General features: G+C 40.2%; 2 protein-coding genes across 4 annotated transcripts in view; both read left to right on the plus strand.

Annotated features, from left to right (window-relative positions):
- The window catches only part of Tsp66E (Tetraspanin 66E), a 50,798-nt gene extending 37,987 nt beyond the window's left edge, over positions 1-12,811 (plus strand). For all 3 annotated transcript variants that reach the window (XM_022081604.2, XM_022081605.2, XM_022081606.2), the window contains exons 4-8: positions 4,937-5,071; positions 7,263-7,337; positions 7,903-8,007; positions 8,467-8,643; positions 11,447-12,811. In XM_022081604.2, the coding sequence (XP_021937296.1) occupies positions 4,937-5,071; positions 7,263-7,337; positions 7,903-8,007; positions 8,467-8,643; positions 11,447-11,590 (636 nt within the window). In that variant the 3' untranslated portion in view covers positions 11,591-12,811. The remainder of the gene's footprint in view (positions 1-4,936; positions 5,072-7,262; positions 7,338-7,902; positions 8,008-8,466; positions 8,644-11,446) is intronic.
- A 277-nt stretch (positions 12,812-13,088) lies between these two features.
- LOC110838432 (uncharacterized) lies at positions 13,089-18,393 on the plus strand. The gene is made up of 2 exons (XM_087355195.1): positions 13,089-14,699; positions 14,936-18,393. The coding sequence occupies exon 2, from the start codon at positions 14,995-14,997 to the stop codon at positions 15,781-15,783; it is 789 nt and encodes a 262-aa protein (XP_087211321.1). The 5' UTR covers positions 13,089-14,699; positions 14,936-14,994; the 3' UTR covers positions 15,784-18,393.
- The last annotated feature ends 508 nt before the right edge of the window (positions 18,394-18,901 follow it).

An 18,901-nucleotide genomic window follows, 5' to 3' on the forward strand; every position in this document is an offset into this window, starting at 1 on the left:
GAATTTATAACTTGTGTTGGGCAAGGCCGTGGTCTAGGCAACACGGAGTTTTCCTCCGGGGGCTTCCCCGGTTTCTCCGTGGCATCCCATTCACACACAGAAGAAGGCAATGGCAAACCACTTCTGGATCATCTGCCAAGAACGTATATGAACAGGTCCCAGTCCGAGGAAAGGATGGAAGGATCCTGTTCATATGGACCTGTCGTCAGACAGAACACTAAATAAATATATAAAAAATCCAACAGAGAAGGATTATTAAGAAATCGTAATATTTCTTGTAAATTCCTAACAAGGTTGAAAGGTGCCCACGGTCTCCCTCCAATCGTGTGGTCGGCTGAAGATCTTTCTTGGGCAAGACTGAATAACAGCAGCACTAAATGTCAAAAGCAATCATTGTTCTTGTTTTCGCTAGCAACGGCATGACGTGAATCCGGTGTTGTAGAACTGACAAGTGAAATTATCATACAATTAACAGCGACAGCTGGAAACTTTCCACTTTAAAATTTCACCGTGATTTTAGTAAGCTAGAAAGTAAAAGAAATTCTTCTTTTAACAGCCGTGATGATGACTGAGATTTTTGTTAAATTTATTTCGCATTAAATCGTATTTGGAAAGTCCTTATTTTTCATTCATATATACGAGGTGCGATCGGAAAGTTTCAAGACTGCGCCTATAAAAACCCGTACACTTATCTCAGGTATTAAATTCATCCATCACCCTCGAAGTAGTTCCCCTGGGAGTGAACACAACGATCCCAGCGCCGCTGCCAAGCCTGGAAGCATCCCTGGAAATCTTTTTTTGTCAGCCTGTCAAGCACCATCTGCGATTCTGCCTGAATCTCTTCTATCGTCTCAAATCTCCTTCCCTTTAGCTGAATTTTCATCTTTGGGAAGAGGAAGAAGTCACACGGAGCTTAGAAAGAAAGTTGGGGTCGGTTCTTGCAAGATCTTTGAGCTCCTGACAAACGAGAAGTCGATTCTGCTTCTGGTCCTCAGACAGGAGCCTTGGCGTCGCATGTGGAGTTGTTCCTTTAGAATCAGCTGACAGGTCCCATAGCCTATCCCAACAATGTCGCACAAGTCGTTGATGGTACGACGTCGATCTTCGTGAATGGCCTGCCGAATCTTCGTAACATTTTCGGGCGTTGTGCTCGAAGATGGTCGTCCAGAACGCTCGTCATCATCGACAGAGGTTCGGCCATTTTTAAAACGTGAATGCCACACAAAAGTTTGCGGACTCCCCAAATGCTTGCTTTAGCATTTCATAGGTTTCCGTAGCCGTTTTGGCGAGTCTTTGGCAAGAGATTCAGGCAGAATCGCAGATGGTGCTTGACAGGCTGACAAAGAAAGATTTCCAGGGATGCTTCCAGGCTTGGCAGCGGCGCTGGGATCGTTGTGTTCACTCCCAGGGGAACTACTTCGAGGGTGATGGATGAATTTAATACATGAGATAAGTGTACGGGTTTTTATACGCGCAGTCTTGAAACTTTCCGATCTCACCTCGTAATTCACTTCCAAGATCGAACAAGTTTGCATCGGCGTGTAAAAATTCTAGGCAGGTTACAGAAACCGTTTTAGGACGATGCTGTACCAGTCTAACGGTATATTGGAGGGCAGAGGCTGCCGAAGGTTGAAGTGACCACTTACCTCTCATAGTGTCGACTATTCTGAATGTATCGAGTTTTAATATCTCGCATGGCCAGCTTTCGAGCTGAAGCTCTACTGGGTTACTGGCTGACCCGAGAAAACAAATACACAATATGAATTAATTAATTTACAGACTTGGAGGCTGTAGTATGGAGATTTAAAATAAAACGTTAACTGAAGCAATCTTTGCCGGTAGACCGCGGATATTAAACCTGTTGGCGTCTTTAATCGAGTATTCACGGGAATGCAGATTCAAGTCTTATCAATTACGTGTAGGCGTCTCAGTCCTGCGTACGTTCATGACTTGCGTTAAGCCTGCGTATTGCGTAGGGTTCAGATCCTGCGACGAGCCGATCCCCCATTCAGTGGCGACTCGACAGTGCGGAATTTCGAAGTTTATACCCAACAGCATCTAACCAAAAATATCTTGCTAATACCTAATTATTAGATAAGGTTGCAGTGTGAAACTTGGAGGATATTTGTGGGAAATATGTACGTACTGGGGATCAGTCTTAGTGGAAATTATACTTGGTTTTATAATTTAATGACCGACGACCCGCGTAACATTTCGTAACACGAAAGACTTTACCATATCTCGGAATTGTATAATTAATATTTTTTTTTCCGTTCTGTATCTCCCACTGTACAGGCTGAAGAATTTGACACATTGTAGAGCCTTTAAGTGGATTTTAATTTGCCGGAAAAGTTTTGAGCGGTCAGAATTTTGTACCCACAGCCGTAGTACTTGAGTAAATTGACGTGGGACAACATAAATTGGCTGTAGCTTCGGACAGCAGAGGGCTGTATTGGTCGAGGCGTGAGAGAACATCTCTTTCCCTCGTTGTTATGAACAGTGATACTTGAGAAACGTGAGTTTGTATCCAGCGGATTATTAAGCACGTATAAGTAGTGTTCATAGCCACGGTGGTCTAGCGGTTAGAACGCTGGCCTTGTAATCCTGGGGGTCTCGGGTTCGATTCCCGGCGGTGCCCGAATTTATAACTTGTGTTGGGCAAGGCCGTGGTCTAGGCAACACGGAGTTTTCCTCCGTGGCATCCCAACAATTACTCCATTCACACACAGAAGAAGGCAATGGCAAACCACTTCTGGATCATCTGCCAAGAACGTATATGAACAGGTCCCAGTCCGAGAAAAGGATGGAAGGATCCTGTTCATATGGACCTGTCGTTAGACAGAACACTAAATAATAATAATATGAGGTGGTCTAGCGGTTAGAACGCTGGCCTTGTAATCCTGGGGTCTCGGGTTCGATTCCCGGCGGTGCCCGAATTTATAACTTGTGTTGGGCAAGGCCGTGGTCTAGGCAACACGGAGTTTTCCTCCGTGGCATCCCAACAATTACTCCATTCACACACAGAAGAAGGCAATGGCAAACCACTTCTGGATCATCTGCCAAGAACGTATATGAACAGGTCCCAGTCCGAGAAAAGGATGGAAGGATCCTGTTCATATGGACCTGTCGTTAGACAGAACACTAAATAATAATAATATGAGGTGGTCTAGCGGTTAGAACGCTGGCCTTGTAATCCTGGGGTCTCGGGTTCGATTCCCGGCGTTGCCCGAATTTATAACTTGTGTTGGGCAAGGCCGTGGTCTAGGCAACACGGAGTTTTCCTCCGTGGCATCCCAATAATTACTCCATTCACACACAGAAGAAGGCAATGGCAAACCACTTCTGGATCATCTGCCAAGAACGTATATGAACAGGTCCCAGTCCTAGAAAAGGATGGAAGGATCCTGTTCATATGGACCTGTCGTCAGACAGAACACTAAATAAATAATAAAATAGTAAGTTGACGCATTTATCAAAGTAATTACAATGACTTAAGCCGAGAAAACGATTTGATGAGGTCACCTGTCTGTTCACTTTGGCATAATAATTGCAGTTGGTGGATGGCAAAACACAATCCCAATTAAAACCAGGGGCATTGAAGTCTCCAGAGAAAATGATACGAAAGTTAACTGCGTCTAACATTTTTCTGAAAAACTAAATAAATTATTTAAGTGATTACAAATAAGTAAACTGAATCAGTCACCAAAATAAGATGGCTGTCTCCTAGGTTCTTATGATGTGTAGTGTGGTAGAAGTTTACTGATGTACTTTCTGCCTCCATCATCAGGACGATGACTGTTTGAACTTCTAATAGTAGTGTAAGAAACAGCACTTATTGCGTCTTTTGAAGTTTAACTTTCAATAGATCAACCCATTCATTGTCTACGTCTGATTTTGGGTTCATTGCCTGGAAACAAATTATTGCAAGAACGAAAATACGAAATTCTGACTGTACCATTGGAGACACGAATAATATATTTTAATGAAGAGTCGATTAAATAAGCCTATTACTCTCTCTGGCGTTCATAATACTCTTTTGAAGTGCACACGTCTATTAATAGCGAGCTTTGTGGAAGTTAATGAAGTGTTTGGCTTTGGCAGAATGATAAAGGCCGGGTAATACATTGGTTACAGTTGACGAAACACATCCGGTGGCTGGTACTGGGCAACGTATAGAGAGTTCTTTTGTTTTGGGAACTTGTAAAGAGAACTCTGATCCAATGAACAGGCGCGCATAATTCTAATATGGATTTTCTGCTCTAAATCATACTAGTTACAGGATTAAAGTACAAGGTTCAAGACGAACTATGTGTATAAGGGCATTAATTCATGGTACATTTACGTTTTAATTCTACTTAAGATGGGCAGGATGTGTTTGAAATTTAGTAACCAAATATACTTTGAGAAGAAGTCTTTCTTGAGAAGCTGATCGAGAAATTCCCCGTCTGTTATGGAAAAAATGGTTCATTACTTCGCCCGCTCTTTAGGGTAGAAGGCCCAAGGATCATTCCTCTGAAATGTCACTAACCGCTTACAAGATCGCATGGCATTACAAGCCAGAAGTCCACATTATCCACAAAGAATGTGTTAAAATCTGTACGTTTAAGAGTTAATCACGTACGTGTTTAAAACACAACTATCCAACGAGAAATCTTAAATAAGGAATTTGACTGTGTGTTAATCGTCTGTTTTGGAATTAATTGGCTTGTAACAAAGTATATTATAAGATATTGTAAATGCGTCATATTGTGATTCATAAGTATTAAAATATATATTAAAAATTTTTGCCGTCAATCACAAATATAATAATGTTAAAAGATTAAAACATCATTTAACGTTCCCCATCGAGTACTCGATTACAATAGGAACTTACACGACTATATATATATATATATATATATATATATTTTAATAAAGTATATTATTTATTATCTAGTTCCAGCAGATCACACAGCCAACTGTCATAGAACAAGCTGCATACATTCTAATTGCAGCTGGGGCATTCATGTTTTTGGTTAGTTTTCTTGGTTACTGTGGAGCACTACGCGAGTCAAGATGCTTGCTGACATGTGTAAGTATTGCTGTAATCACTTGAGTACGTATTTTGAAAATAAGGTAAAATTTGATATTATTTCTTTTGCGTATTTATTTTATGCTTCGTTTTGTAACTCACTGTCACCATGTCCACCGGTCACAACGAACTCAATCAGCACCCATAAAAATCCACCACCTGTAACACCCCAACTTCCATGACACACCAACACGCACCAACAACACCACCAACACCACCAACCATGCAGCACTGCCAACAGCCACCAGAACCAAACACCACCACGCACCAACAACACCACCAACAGCCACCAGAACCAAACACCAACACGCACCACCACGCACCACCAACACCAACACCACCAACCATGCAGCACTGCCAACAGCCACCAGAACCAAACACCAACACGCACCACCAACACCACCAACCATGCAGCACTGCCAACAGCCACCAGAACCAAACACCAACACCAACACCAGCACCACCTCCATGCACAGCCACCATCCACCACCTCTACAACCACTCACACCACTACCACGATCGACACTGGCCATAAAGACGTCTCGATACTTAGATATTCATCAAAAATTAATATGTGAAACATCCGGGCACTTTATCTTAAAACTTTGCCTACTGTGTAGTGTATTAGAATATAAAAATAAGCATACAAACTGTTTACGCAATAAATGAAATAAATAAAGAACTCGCTATTAACTTCATAATCTGTTTAAAAACTGTATATTTTTTGTTGAGATTATATGAATTAATTTCCCCTTTCTTGCCACTGATGATGACCTCTTGAGGTCGAAAGGCATTTGGCACTAGTGTCATTTATTGTGTAAACAGTTTGTTTGTATGCTTATTTTTTTATATCTGGGCACTTAGAAAGTTTGGGCCACGGCTTTGGTACACTTTTGTCCTCATGTTTCTGTTTGTCGTCCACTGCACTGTAAGTTTTCATGCTCAGGTAATGTAATGTTTCTGTTCATATAAAATATATGTGTGACATTTCATGATACATCTGACATTTCATTGACTGAATTCATACGGCTCTCCGAAACCAAAGATGCAAGCAAAGAAATACACGTCTGTGAAATTATATCTCACCTTTTCACTGTCGTCTCTTGTACAGAACGTTTTAGAATGACATCGGCCTTGCCTTTGCATTAACGCATTCCAGTGTGAATGGTTTTCGCACGTAACAGATGGAAAAAAAATAAATTTCATATTATGTAAACCTTCTGTGTTTTGCCATATTTTTGAACACGAGAACAGTAACTGGATAGCGTACGTGCAAAATGAACATTTTGTGATTGTACTTGTTTGACTCCTGGCTTTGTTCTGTCAAATAGTGTGCTGTTGCTAAGAATTTTATTATTTGCATATGAAACACGAAGTCTGTTTCAGATTTTAAAACTTATTTGTCAGAATAAAAGGACAATTTTTCATGTGTGGTCCCTGATGTCATGTCACTTTGCAACAAAACATTATGCATTTGCCTAAAGTGCATAGTGAGAATGCATTATGGGCTGGTCGTGAGGGTCTATCCATCTGTCTGGTCCAGTCTACTCGAGAACCACCGGACAGATTTTGATGAAATGTGATGTGGATGTTGTGTCGTTCTGCGTGACCTTGGAATCATACTTTTGAATAGCCTATGAGTAATGATAACAAAATTATACTGGGATACTGGGAATGACCCAATCTTCAAGTGCCTGAGCACTGCGGGTCCCAACTTTTTTAGTTGGTTTTGATCTATAGACATTTTGGTAGGACTCCTTGGACGAGGGATCGGCCCGTCGCAAGGCCTCTACCTGTACACAGGACAGCACAACACAGAAAAACATCCATGGCTTGAGTGGGATTCGAACCCACGGTCCCAGTGACCAGGCACGAGGCCCACGCCTCAGACCGCGCGGCCACCGCGGACCCAAACAAAATTATGGATGAGGATATTCTTGAGGTGGATACTGAGATACTGAAATCTGGTGACGATGGTGGTAATTATCAAACAAGGCAGACTTATATTACCTCTAATTGCACATCGCAAAGAACACAAGGGGATATTATGTGTATTCTGGCATGGAATACATTTTCCAAGCTTGTTTCTATAAACCTGATGTGTTAATCAAACAAGCGATCGTGTTTGTGAATTTTGTTTCAAACAGTTTGTGTCTGAAAATATTGTAGTATTTTTTTTTTTAATTTGCAGTATGGAGTATTTCTTCTTATAATTCTGCTGATGGAAATTACTGCTGGAGGTTTGGCTGCAGCCTATAGAAGTGAGGTAATGTTTTCTGTCGTACATTTTACGTATAGACGTATAGATGTATGTATGATGGTAATTCATGATACGAGACTTTGCTAACTAACGTCTGGCATTTCATACCGTGTTTGAACAGCAGGTCACAGATTCTGTCCTTCAGAATAGTTTTCTTGTGTGTTTTAACAAGACACAGGGCAAGTACGAAGTTGTGGACAAGTCACATAAGACCGGGTGCTACGCCGACTGTGCGGTAACTTCTCTTCGACCCTATTTATAAAAAGATCAAAGAAGTGAAATTAATGTATTATTCAATTGATTGTATCAACTTTCATGTATGAAAGCATGCGAGTTCTCTAACACTGAAAAAAATATTCTGCCATATATTTATACATTGAGTAATAAATGTATTTTAAAATAAATTTTATCAAATCAGTAAGTTACATAATATTTGAAGCATTTAAGGAGTTAGGATGATATTTGTGTATGTGGCCGTGATCGGTGAATTCAGGAACAGCGTAATACTATAATTGCTGGTAAAAAAAAAAGTTTGAAAGTATGTATTGATTCTAAAATATTTTGTTTTCAGGCTGAGAAAGAGACTCGAGTTTTCTTGAAATCCACCATTAGTAAATACTACGCTGCCAAAGAAAAGGATGCTGTTACCCTCATGTGGGACTATATTATGGCTAACGTACGTACCGCAAACTGCAAGTCCTCGCATCGCTGGGCACTTTCATGCCAAGATCAGGCTGTGTTTTTAATTCGAAACATTCGGTCCAACCAGTGCATTTTCAGATACATCAAATTAAACTGAATCGAAATTAACGTGTGAAGGTTTCCTGTGAAAAAACTATCGGAATTGATTTACAGATATTTATTTTTGAATGCTGCGTGGAAAATACTGAATCCGCAGAGGCAAATAAAAATAAGTTTGTGATACTGTTACAACAGTTTGAAAAGAAAAAGTGTTCTAACAAAAACATGACGTGGAAAAATTAGGATATGTAACAAACTTTATTGTTTACGCAGGTCACCTAGTGTTAGCAGAATGTAATCGAGGATGCCATCACGAACTCCATTTGGAATTTTGGTGGGGAAGCTCTTTGGTAAATAATCTGCTTTCTCACATTGAACTTCTCTTTTCCCCCAGATGAAATGTTGTGGCGTTGACAGCTATGAAGACTTCAGTGAGTCGAAGAAATGGATCGAGGGAGGCAAGAAGGTCCCAGACGCTTGCTGTGTTTTAGAAGGCGATGTAGCCAAGTTTAAACCGATGTCTGAAATGTGTCCAGATGTTCCAACAGACATCAATTCCTACTGGAAAAAGGTGAGCGTACAAAACATTTCACCTTTACTGACAGGTGTCACGGCTTACGGTCGTTTCCCATGAAATGACCGCTAGATCATTGATCCCAGAGTTAAAGTCTGGCTAGCAGCGATGTAGTCCAGGGTTTTAAATCCCCTATTCTTAGACTGGGAAAATATTATGAAGATCTAAGCAACGATTATATGATAGATCCGTTTGTGAATGACCGGAATTAGCCTTTTCTCAGTTACAATGTGTATTTAGAAAAACTTTTTTAACCCAGATGAGCTTAAGAATCTGTACTCCTCCCCCAATATTGTCAGGGTGATTAAGTCGAGAAGAATGAGATGGACGGGGCATGTAGCACGCATGGATGGGACAAGAGGTGTGCACCGGGAAGCCTGAGGGGAAGAGACCTCTGGAGAGACCTAGACGTAGATGAGAGGATAATCTCAGGCGGGATCTATGGGAGATAGGAGTCGAAGGAGACTGGATTTTGTTGGCCCAGGACAGGGTCCGGTGGATGGCTTTGGTTAATTCGGTGATGAACCTTCAGGATCCGTAAGCCATCTGGTTGGTTGGGTCCACTATTTGGGAAGCCTGAGGGGAAGAGACCTCTGGGGAGACCTAGATATAGATGGGAGGATAATCTCAGGCGGGATCTATGGGAGATAGGAGTTGAAGGAGACTGGATTTTGTTGGCCCAGGACAGGGTCCGGTGGAGGGCTTTGGTTAATTCGGTGATGAACCTTCGGGTTCGGTAAGCCATCTGGTTGGTTGGGTCCACTATTTGGGAAGCCTGAGGGGAAGAGACCTCTGGGGAGACCTAGATATAGATGGGAGGATAATCTCAGGCGGGATCTATGGGAGATAGGAGTTGAAGGAGACTGGATTTTGTTGGCCCAGGACAGGGCTTTGGTTAATTCGGTGATGAACCTTCGGGTTCGGTAAGCCATCTGGTTGGTTGGGTCCACTATTTGGGAAGCCTGAGGGGAAGAGACCTCTGGGGAGACCTCTGGGGAGACCTAGACGTAGATGGGAGGATAATCTCAGGCGGGATCTATGGGAGATAGGAGTTGAAGGAGACTGGGTTTTGTTGGCCCAGGACAGGGTCCGGTGGAGGGCTTTGGTTAATTCGGTGATGAACCTTCGGGTTCGGTAAGCCATCTGGTTGGTTGGGTCCACTATTTGGGAAGCCTGAGGGGAAGAGACCTCTGGGGAGACCTAGATATAGATGGGAGGATAATCTCAGGCGGGATCTATGGGAGATAGGAGTTGATGGAGACTGGATTTTGTTGGCCCAGGACAGGGCTTTGGTTAATTCGGTGATGAACCTTCGGGTTCGGTAAGCCATCTGGTTGGTTGGGTCCACTATTTGGGAAGCCTGAGGGGAAGAGACCTCTGGGGAGACCTAGATATAGATGGGAGGATAATCTCAGGCGGGATCTATGGGAGATAGGAGTTGAAGGAGACTGGATTTTGTTGGCCCAGGACAGGGCTTTGGTTAATTCGGTGATGAACCTTCAGGATCCGTAAGCCATCTGGTTGGTTGGGTCCACTATTTGGGAAGCCTGAGGGGAAGAGACCTCTGGGGAGACCTAGACGTAGATGGGAGGATAATCTCAGGCGGGATCTAAGGGAGATAGGAGTTGAAGGAGACTGGATTTTGTTGGCCCATGACAGGGCTTTGGTTAAGTCGGTGATGAACCTTCGGGTTCGGTAAGCCATCTAGTTAGTTAACCCAGGGGTAGTGTGCTGATGTTCTTCTGTTTCAGCACTAACTAGTAACACACAATCCTAAGAGCAGAAAAGTGTACTGCAGTACAGCCGAGATTGGAGTACACATGTTCCAAATGCATTTTTGAGATTTTACTTGTGCTTTATTCTTCTTATTTGAGTGTGGAAAATTTTTTAATGCATGTTGCTGTACAATTGTAGACGCCGTTCTGTAACTGTGATAACATTTCCTATTTCTGTGATTTGTGAGTTATTTTATACAAATTGAAACTCTGAATACTTTTAATTGCTGAACTAATTTTTTTCCCCCCAGCTACTGCTACTGTGTCTTCGTACAGTTTGAGGAATGTAAATTTTGCACAGTTGTAGCGTTATACAAAAATCTTTTTTATTTGACACGTACCTTGTACGGCTTACTGGTCTTTTCCAAATCCCACACATTCATGGAATTGATACTTTGCTAAATTAAATGTGCAAAATAAAATTAGTCTGGTATACTGATTACAACTTTAAGTATTTATTTTGAAAAGTATTTATGTGCTGTTCTTAAAAACCGTATTATGACATACAAAAGGAAGGGGGTTTTGAAGGTTAGTAATATATTTGACGTTTCCCATACGTGATATGAAATTCATATAAAATTTGTTAATTATAAATAATAGATAATGCTGATTTGTAAATGCAGACACGCATATACAGGAATGATGTATTATATAGTTCTGGCGCTTTATTTTCCACGATATGAACATCTTCAAACTTCAGTTGTGCTGATGCAGTACTTACAGATAGAGAACTGTTCTTGCTGTCACAGATTCACCTAAGCGAATCTCTATATCTAATTTTTTTTAGTAGGATTTAGGTTTTCGGAGCGGTGTGTACAAAGACGGCTGTTTTCTGGGTTGGCCTCCATCGCCTTGATGACGGAGGCAGCGAGGACCTCTGGAACATTGGTAAACTTGTAACAGACTACACAGGCGCTACAACCCAGAAGACAGTCAACCTCCTGCAGTGTTGACAGAAGACTGTAATCATTGCCCTTCAAAATAAAATATAAAGACGACTTGTAAATCATCTCGGTGTTTTCCAGGGCTGCTACGACACATTCGTTCAACTGATCATGGAGAACATCAACATTGCGATTGGAATAGGAATTGGAATAGGTCTCGTCCAGCTGTTGGGAATCATTCTGGCATTCTGCCTCTGCAGGTCCATAAATGGATACATCAAATGAAATGTCTTGTCACGCAGCCGTAAAGAAAAACAAATTTATGTTACTCAACATTCTGTGATTTAAAAAGTGTTTTCAAAGGACATGTATTTATGATACATTGTAGTGGAAAGGAATATTTTTGTTTCGTTACACTTTGTTTTATACTTCTACTTAGGTTTCTAGTTGTGTTAATGTGAAGTTGTACTGTTTACCATAAAATACAAAGTATTTCCTCCCCATAGGAAATAAAATCAAGTTATTACATTTATAAACACGTACAATTTTGCAGAGATAATTTCAAGAGAGGTATGATATAAACTTGTTTGAAAACTACCATTACTCATCTTTAAATGTGAATGTATTTAAGACATATTTTTAAATTATCTGGTATTTGTTAATTTTTCTTGCAGTCACTGAGAATGAAATTTCACTATAACCCAAGATATGTGAACGACAAAAAGGAATACATACCACAAAATGAGAAGTATGTACTGAAAATGATTCCGTGAGCATATCTGAACGCGTAATGAGTTCAAGGTGTTTTTGAACCACATGTACATTGTATCTGTGTGCCTGAATATTGATGATTATTTTTGTATCATAAACTAGGTAGCTTAATGAATAAAATGGACTTGCACCGAAACATTCCACATCTGTTGTACATAGGAACACAGCGAGTTACATTTTATTAGGAAATTGTTTGTTTTGTTGTCGTGGTGCTACATTACCTTAGGCCGGACGCAAACGGAGCCACTAGCCACAGCCACTTGTGGCCGCCACAAGCTGCGGACTGTATTTTGTATGGAGTTTTAATAGACTCAGCGCAGACACGGCGTTCGTAGTGGCCCGACCGGGCCACTCGCTGCGGTAGTGGCCGTGTCTCGCTACTTGTGGCTGCCTCCGACCACTGTTTATCCCGCTAGTGGTCGTGTTTAGCCACTAGTGGCTCCGTTTGCGCCCAGCCTTAATCACCGGCATCCAGACAAACGAACACTCCGCATTGTATACCATGTTATCTGATATGGTAATTGTACTGAATGTTAAATGTGTTAAATCTTGTGTACATGTTCAATATTGTATAAGAAGTGTTTGAATCTAAATTTTGTCTAAGTACAGAAGATAAACTAAAAATGGATAATCTACAAAGAATTTTTATGTTGTGTGGAACTTTTCAAGTTTATCTTATGATGTACTGATATTGAAAGTGGATTAATTATACAGAAAATAAATAATTTTTTTATATGTCATCTACCTTTATAACCAATCACGTATACTAGGGAATATGAACTGCAGATGATATGTACAAATTTAATATAAACTGTTTTAGATTCAAGGTTCTTATTCATGGTAGTTTAAATGTCGGTTCTGGTCTTCTGGGTTGCGACCCCATCTGTTTTTTACGTAATTTCAAAATCAGAAGCAGGATTTGAGGCTCTCATAGTCACGAATATGAAGATAGCTGTCTTCTGGGTTGTAGCGCTGTGCAGTCTGGTAGAAGTTCGCCAGCGACCTCTGAAATGTTGGTAAACTTCTACCAGACTACACAGCGCTACAACCCAGAAAACAATTATCCTTGTACTTGTAATAAATTGCACAGATACAGCTTCAGTTTTATATAAAAAAGAGTTGAATATCTATTCAACATAAATTTGTTACAAGTTTAAGTGACTGTAATCCATGACATTGACAGCTATTGCTAAAAGTTCTTTTTTTTTATTCACCAAATACCATAAGGTGCTTATGACCTGAATTAGTTAAGTTTCATTCATAATAGTAGCTATATTGATAAAATGTGATCCTTAGTATACGTTCGTCCTGGGTATGACGTTAAACTGCGTCCACAGACCCTGAGTGACCACCCCATCTACCAAGTGCCAACAGCCTCTTCGGAGGGTGGATGAGGGGGTGGAGGTTCAGGGCACCCTCATGCCCTTGGGGTGAGAAAGCACCCCTAAAGGCGGATGAACCAGATGGATCAACGGCATAGGACGCGGAAGGCAAGGGGAATCCACCGCATTAAAGATCCTCAGGATTTCCCAAGTATCAGCAGCTCAAGAGCTGCTGTCAACCAATTCTAGGATTGATTACAAAAGAAGGAGTACACATGTCAAGCAGTAAGTCTCCATCACGTTCAAATTCAAGAAAACGCTCGGGGAACAAATGACATTTATACTGCCTGGTAAAAATAAAATGACTATATAACTAGTAACCACCTATAGTTAAAATGTCCTTAACATGCGACTTATATCCCAAGACACACTTTTGTGAGATGTTCTTTCAGCTCTAAAATGAATGGGTATACCAAAGCGTGACACTTGTGACTACTATTAGGGGCTATGCTGCTTGATTAAATTTCCAGAATTTTTTTGATTTTTCGGAAATTTTGAAAAATTAGAGAATTTTTTTCAAAACTTTCCATGCCTGGTCTGGTCTCTGCCACACTCTGGTCATTGCCGAACTCAGTCTGTGTCTTGTTAGGTTTGCCGGACTCCGTCTCTGACGGACCTGGTCTTCGCAGAGACCGGTTCATACAGACAGCGGATTGTGCTGAAAATTGTCCAAAAAGCGCACAAAACCAAAAAAAAAATTTGAGAAATTTCAAATTCAAATATTTTTTCGCAAATATTTTTTAAAAAAAATTGGTTTTGTGCACTTTTTAGACAATTACTTAGGTTCAAATATTTGCCTGAAGAGCACAATGGGGAATTGAAGAATTTACATAAAGATGTCCTGTGATTTATAGTGCTTTCTTACTGTAGTTAGCTTCATTGTATTGAACATGTTTATGATTTTTCACTTAGAAGACACAAAAGACAGCCAGACAAACTTTTAGTATAAGTTTAATTCAGAGTGATATTACAGTACATAATGGGGATTATAAACAGGAAACATTTTTATTTCTACTTGGTAATGTGTAACTGACGTGAGAATTACCATCACTTACTATGGTGAATATTTTTTTTACAGGAACACAATATTAGAATATCATGCCAAATAACAGAGTGCAGCTCTTCACAGTGATGTTGGTGGAACCTTTTGGTGTCCTCACTGAGGAACAGCTGCGTGGCATTCCACTGCACTGACATTCTTACTGGAACAGTAGTTTTTGGTGTTATCCAGCTTTGTTGATGTAAGTAATTTTGAAGTCGCATCTCTCATCCTGACTGTGTACCTACTAAGATTCCCTCCTTTTCTAAGGGTGCCTCCCTCCCTCCCTCACCCTCTTGTGGAGGAACAGGAATTAAAATTGCAGTCGCTGCCTCTCTACAGTCATTCAATTGCTCCTTTCTCCCGGCTTGCTTATACTTTATGTGGGTTGTATGTTGATCACGTCTTTTGTCGCTTAATTTCATATACTACTACTAGGATTTCCAAAGCTGGAACACCTTGTGACTAGATTGAGTCTTGGTGCCAGGCTCAGGTTCATGCAGTCCAATGATCCAGCTATTCATGCCCTCCTTGAAAGTGCCAGCACGACTGCACGTCTCAAGTGGCTGGCAACATCCGCAAGATTGCCATTTCCATATACTGCGGCAGATCTTCGACAATTTAAAACTTGTATGCAGAAGGAGGAGCTGAAGAGATGGTCGGCACAGATGGGTCAAGGACAGGCGGTTGACAGCCTTGCTGGAGATAAACTGGGGAATTCATTCCTGTATGACCCCACGCTGTTAAAACCATGTCGGTTCATAACAGCCCTGCAGTTACGTACAAACACAACAGGAAACAGGACCAGCCTCAACCGTGCCGTACCTCAGGCAGATCTGAACTGCCATAAAAGTGTTGCGGCCAAGGAGACACTTGCACATATTTTGGGCCAATGCACGTTTACTAAGGCGCTTACGATCCGTCACCATAATGAGGTACATGATTTCATTATGGACAAAGCAATGGAAAACGATAAAGCCGCGGAAGTTACAAAGGAACCTGAACTCCCAAGCGACAAGGGGAAACTCAAACCCGATCTAGTTATGAAGAACCAGGCTGGGGTTTTTGTGGTCGATGGGGATTACCTAAAAGTTGCTAAACTAGAAAAGGAAATAAAATATGGTATTCTTCTGTCGGCTATGCAGCGGGAGCGGGCTGCCCCGTCTGCTGAAGCCCTGCCCATTTTTGGGACTAGAGGAGCTATGCCCGCTGATACTATAAAATGTCTTGATAAGTTGGGGTATAGTAAGGCGCCATCAGAAGACCATTTCCCTGATGGCGCTTAGAAGCTCCGTTGAATTGTATCACGCATGGATTATAATCGTCAAATCCTCTAGCTCTATGGGCAGGCTACCTGCTCATACCTGGGGGATGGAACCTCTCCTAACCAGTGTAGGTTCCCCAGCTATGTAGTAGATGAGGGTCTGGAGTTCGGCCCTCGTTTGGCAGAGCCCACTCTTCATATTAATATTGAATGTTACTTTGGCGAATATATAATTCTAATATTAATTAGCCCTATACACCTTGTGTCCTTTATTTTATTTTGTTACCTGATTTTAAATTGTTTTATGCGGTCCTTTACACCGCTATTGTTAAAATTCTGTTAACTTTGTTAACCTAGTATTAAGTTATACACCTTAATTTGTTTTGGTGTTTGTACTTGTCGTACAATTTTAATCTGTACATGTTGTACAAGTTTATATATATTTATCCTTATTGTAGTATTAGAAATTTTTAATTGTAATTGAAGAGTGGTGCGAGTCGAGGGTGGTTCCCTTGGCGGCGGGTCGACTGATGTCGAGTGGACGCCTCCGCGAGACCTTTCCCTGGCAACGTACAAGTCAAGAGTGCGGCTAAGATCCACCCCCACACTGAGGTCCCGTTTGCTCTGATACTTCCTATGGAAGAGGACAAGACATCTATCCCGTTCCCAAGGGACAGTGACGAAATCTTGGAGGGATGGAGTTAGGCGAAATGCGAGCAAGCCTTTATTCATTTATGTTCTTGCAACATGGGTTACCACGCCCAATAAGTGGGAAGTTGGAGCTTGAAGAACTTTTCTTGCACCCTAGGAATAGCATTAAAAAGATACTTAATTACACACTCCTTTTACTCTGTCAATGAATTTATGTTGTTTACAAATAAGTGATAAATTTTTCTTATGTGTAATGGGTAATCTATTTGTAGCTTATCATTTCTTTAGGTGAATACTTTGTTTTGTATTATGTGAAATTTATATAATAGTATGAATTGTACTTTATAATATGTATTGTATTTTTATTATGACTTTTTCCACGTCCTATTGTCATCTGACTCTCTTATGGATCCATGGAATGTAAATAAATTATTATTATCCATTTTAATTACATTGTTAGTGACTTTTTAATCTTGCGTACTAATTGTATAAATGATCTTGGTGTTTTGTTAGACAGTAAACTGTATTTTCACTGTCATGTAAATTGTGTTCATTCCCAGGCACTAAGGACCTTAGGGCTTATTCATTTTATTACTTATAATTTTTCCTCTTTAGACAGCCTTGTTGTTTTATATAATGCTTTAATTAGGTCAAAGCTTGAGTATGCCTCGGTCGTTTGGAATAATCTTACACAAACAGATTCTAATAAATTGGAAAATATTCAAAGAAAATTTGCCAGTTTGTGCAATTACAGATTTTTTTAGTTTAATATCCCACGCAAATATGAATTGATCCTATCTACTTTAAATTTTAGAACACTTTATTACAGACGACGACATCTCGATGCGTTATTTCTTGGTAATGTCTTTAAGGGCAAAATAAATTGCAATTCCATTATGTACGCTGTTGGTTTACGTGTGCCGGCATGGCAAATAAGAGAATTTTATACTTTTAGTGTGAGCAGTTCTCTAAGACATAATCCTTCAGCTAGGTGCGTCATCGCTGCAAATGACGTATGCAAATCTTTGGACGTATTTCGCATAAACATTGTCTCCGTTGAGGGCACGTTCTCAATAAGGGAAAAGATCTAGCTTGGTTATCTGTTTTTTATATTTAACGTTTTACAATTATATTAGTGTTCCCTAGGTGGATTATTTGTCATTATTTATATTTCTTCATTTCTTTTGCTTTGTGTTAATATTGTTTCTGTTTTGGGTTTGCCTGTATTTGGCTGTTATATTTAATACTGTACATGTATAAGTTTAGTTAATCTGTTTGTGTACTATTTTTCATTATTATTGTATGTATTATCAGTGTTTGCCTGTTATTGGCTTCTTGCTTTTGGCAAACACGTAAATAAATTAATTGAATTATTATTATTATTATTATTGATGTGTGTTAAAATGGAATATGGGACAATTTTACTACCGTATCATTTTCAAATTGGTTCTTTATCATCATCTAGTGCCAAGAATAAAATGCATGGAGCCATACCTCCATTACCTCATGGCTTGGTGATTGTTAAGGACCATGGAAACTTTGCTCTTTTTCTTCTTCTTTGCTTTGATGGGTTTTGGTGAGGTTAAGTATGGTCATCTGTGGGTCAGGCTACATAAGCTTGGAGGAAAACAAACCACATTCTGTGCTGCCAGGATGTCTGAAAGAAAAGACAAGTTTTATTATTTGACATGATTCATGCCACGGTTTCTACCGAAAGAATATTATCGACATTGAAAAAACGACCGTCACGTTTTTTTTTGATGCAGATGGCACGGGGATCTGCACTTCAAACCGACAAAAAAAAATAGAATGACGTGGTAGGCATTTTGTGAGTTTTTGCTCGATGTTTGAGTAACGGTAATATTCTCAAAGATTTTAATGAATGTATTGAAAAATATCGAATTCTGGTTATTTATAATGGTATTCATAATTTTGAAGAATGTATTTATATAAGATATTGCAAGGAAGAGGAAAGTGACATGCTACCTACACGTGTATTATAATCGGAAGATTTTACAATAAAATTTCAGTAAGTGTGTAGCTCTAGAAAGAAGAAGAGATATTGTACAAATTGGAGCTCTAACCTGTATTAGATTTTTCAGGAAAGAGACGGGTTGGATAAGTTGAGTGGGCATTTGTGTCGTACAACGTGGTATGGGGCACCAAAATGTCGTGTTTTACTTGCAGCAAGAGAACGCTAGAATAAACTACTTGCTGTTTGATTTGTTTGTAATTTTTTGGCAACAACCAGTTACAGTCATTGGCAGTTATCTCGAAATAGCATTTCCATTTAAGTTTAAAGCAAACTGTTTTGTATTATTTGTCTGTGCAGTTGGAATGGGTAAATATTCATAGAAATTGTCATAATGGAGGTTTTTCTTACCATTCTTGGGCTAACCTAACCTAGCAGATATTGTCTGAGAGAATAGAATAGATTTACATTCCTTAGATCCTTAATAGGCCTAAGCCAAGGATGTGAAACAGGTCAT

Source organism: Zootermopsis nevadensis, unplaced genomic scaffold (assembly GCF_977971745.1).
Source record: "Zootermopsis nevadensis isolate Lab colony 2312 unplaced genomic scaffold, Znev_1.0 Znev_ptg000024l, whole genome shotgun sequence".
NCBI classification, from domain to species: domain Eukaryota; kingdom Metazoa; phylum Arthropoda; class Insecta; order Blattodea; family Termopsidae; genus Zootermopsis; species Zootermopsis nevadensis.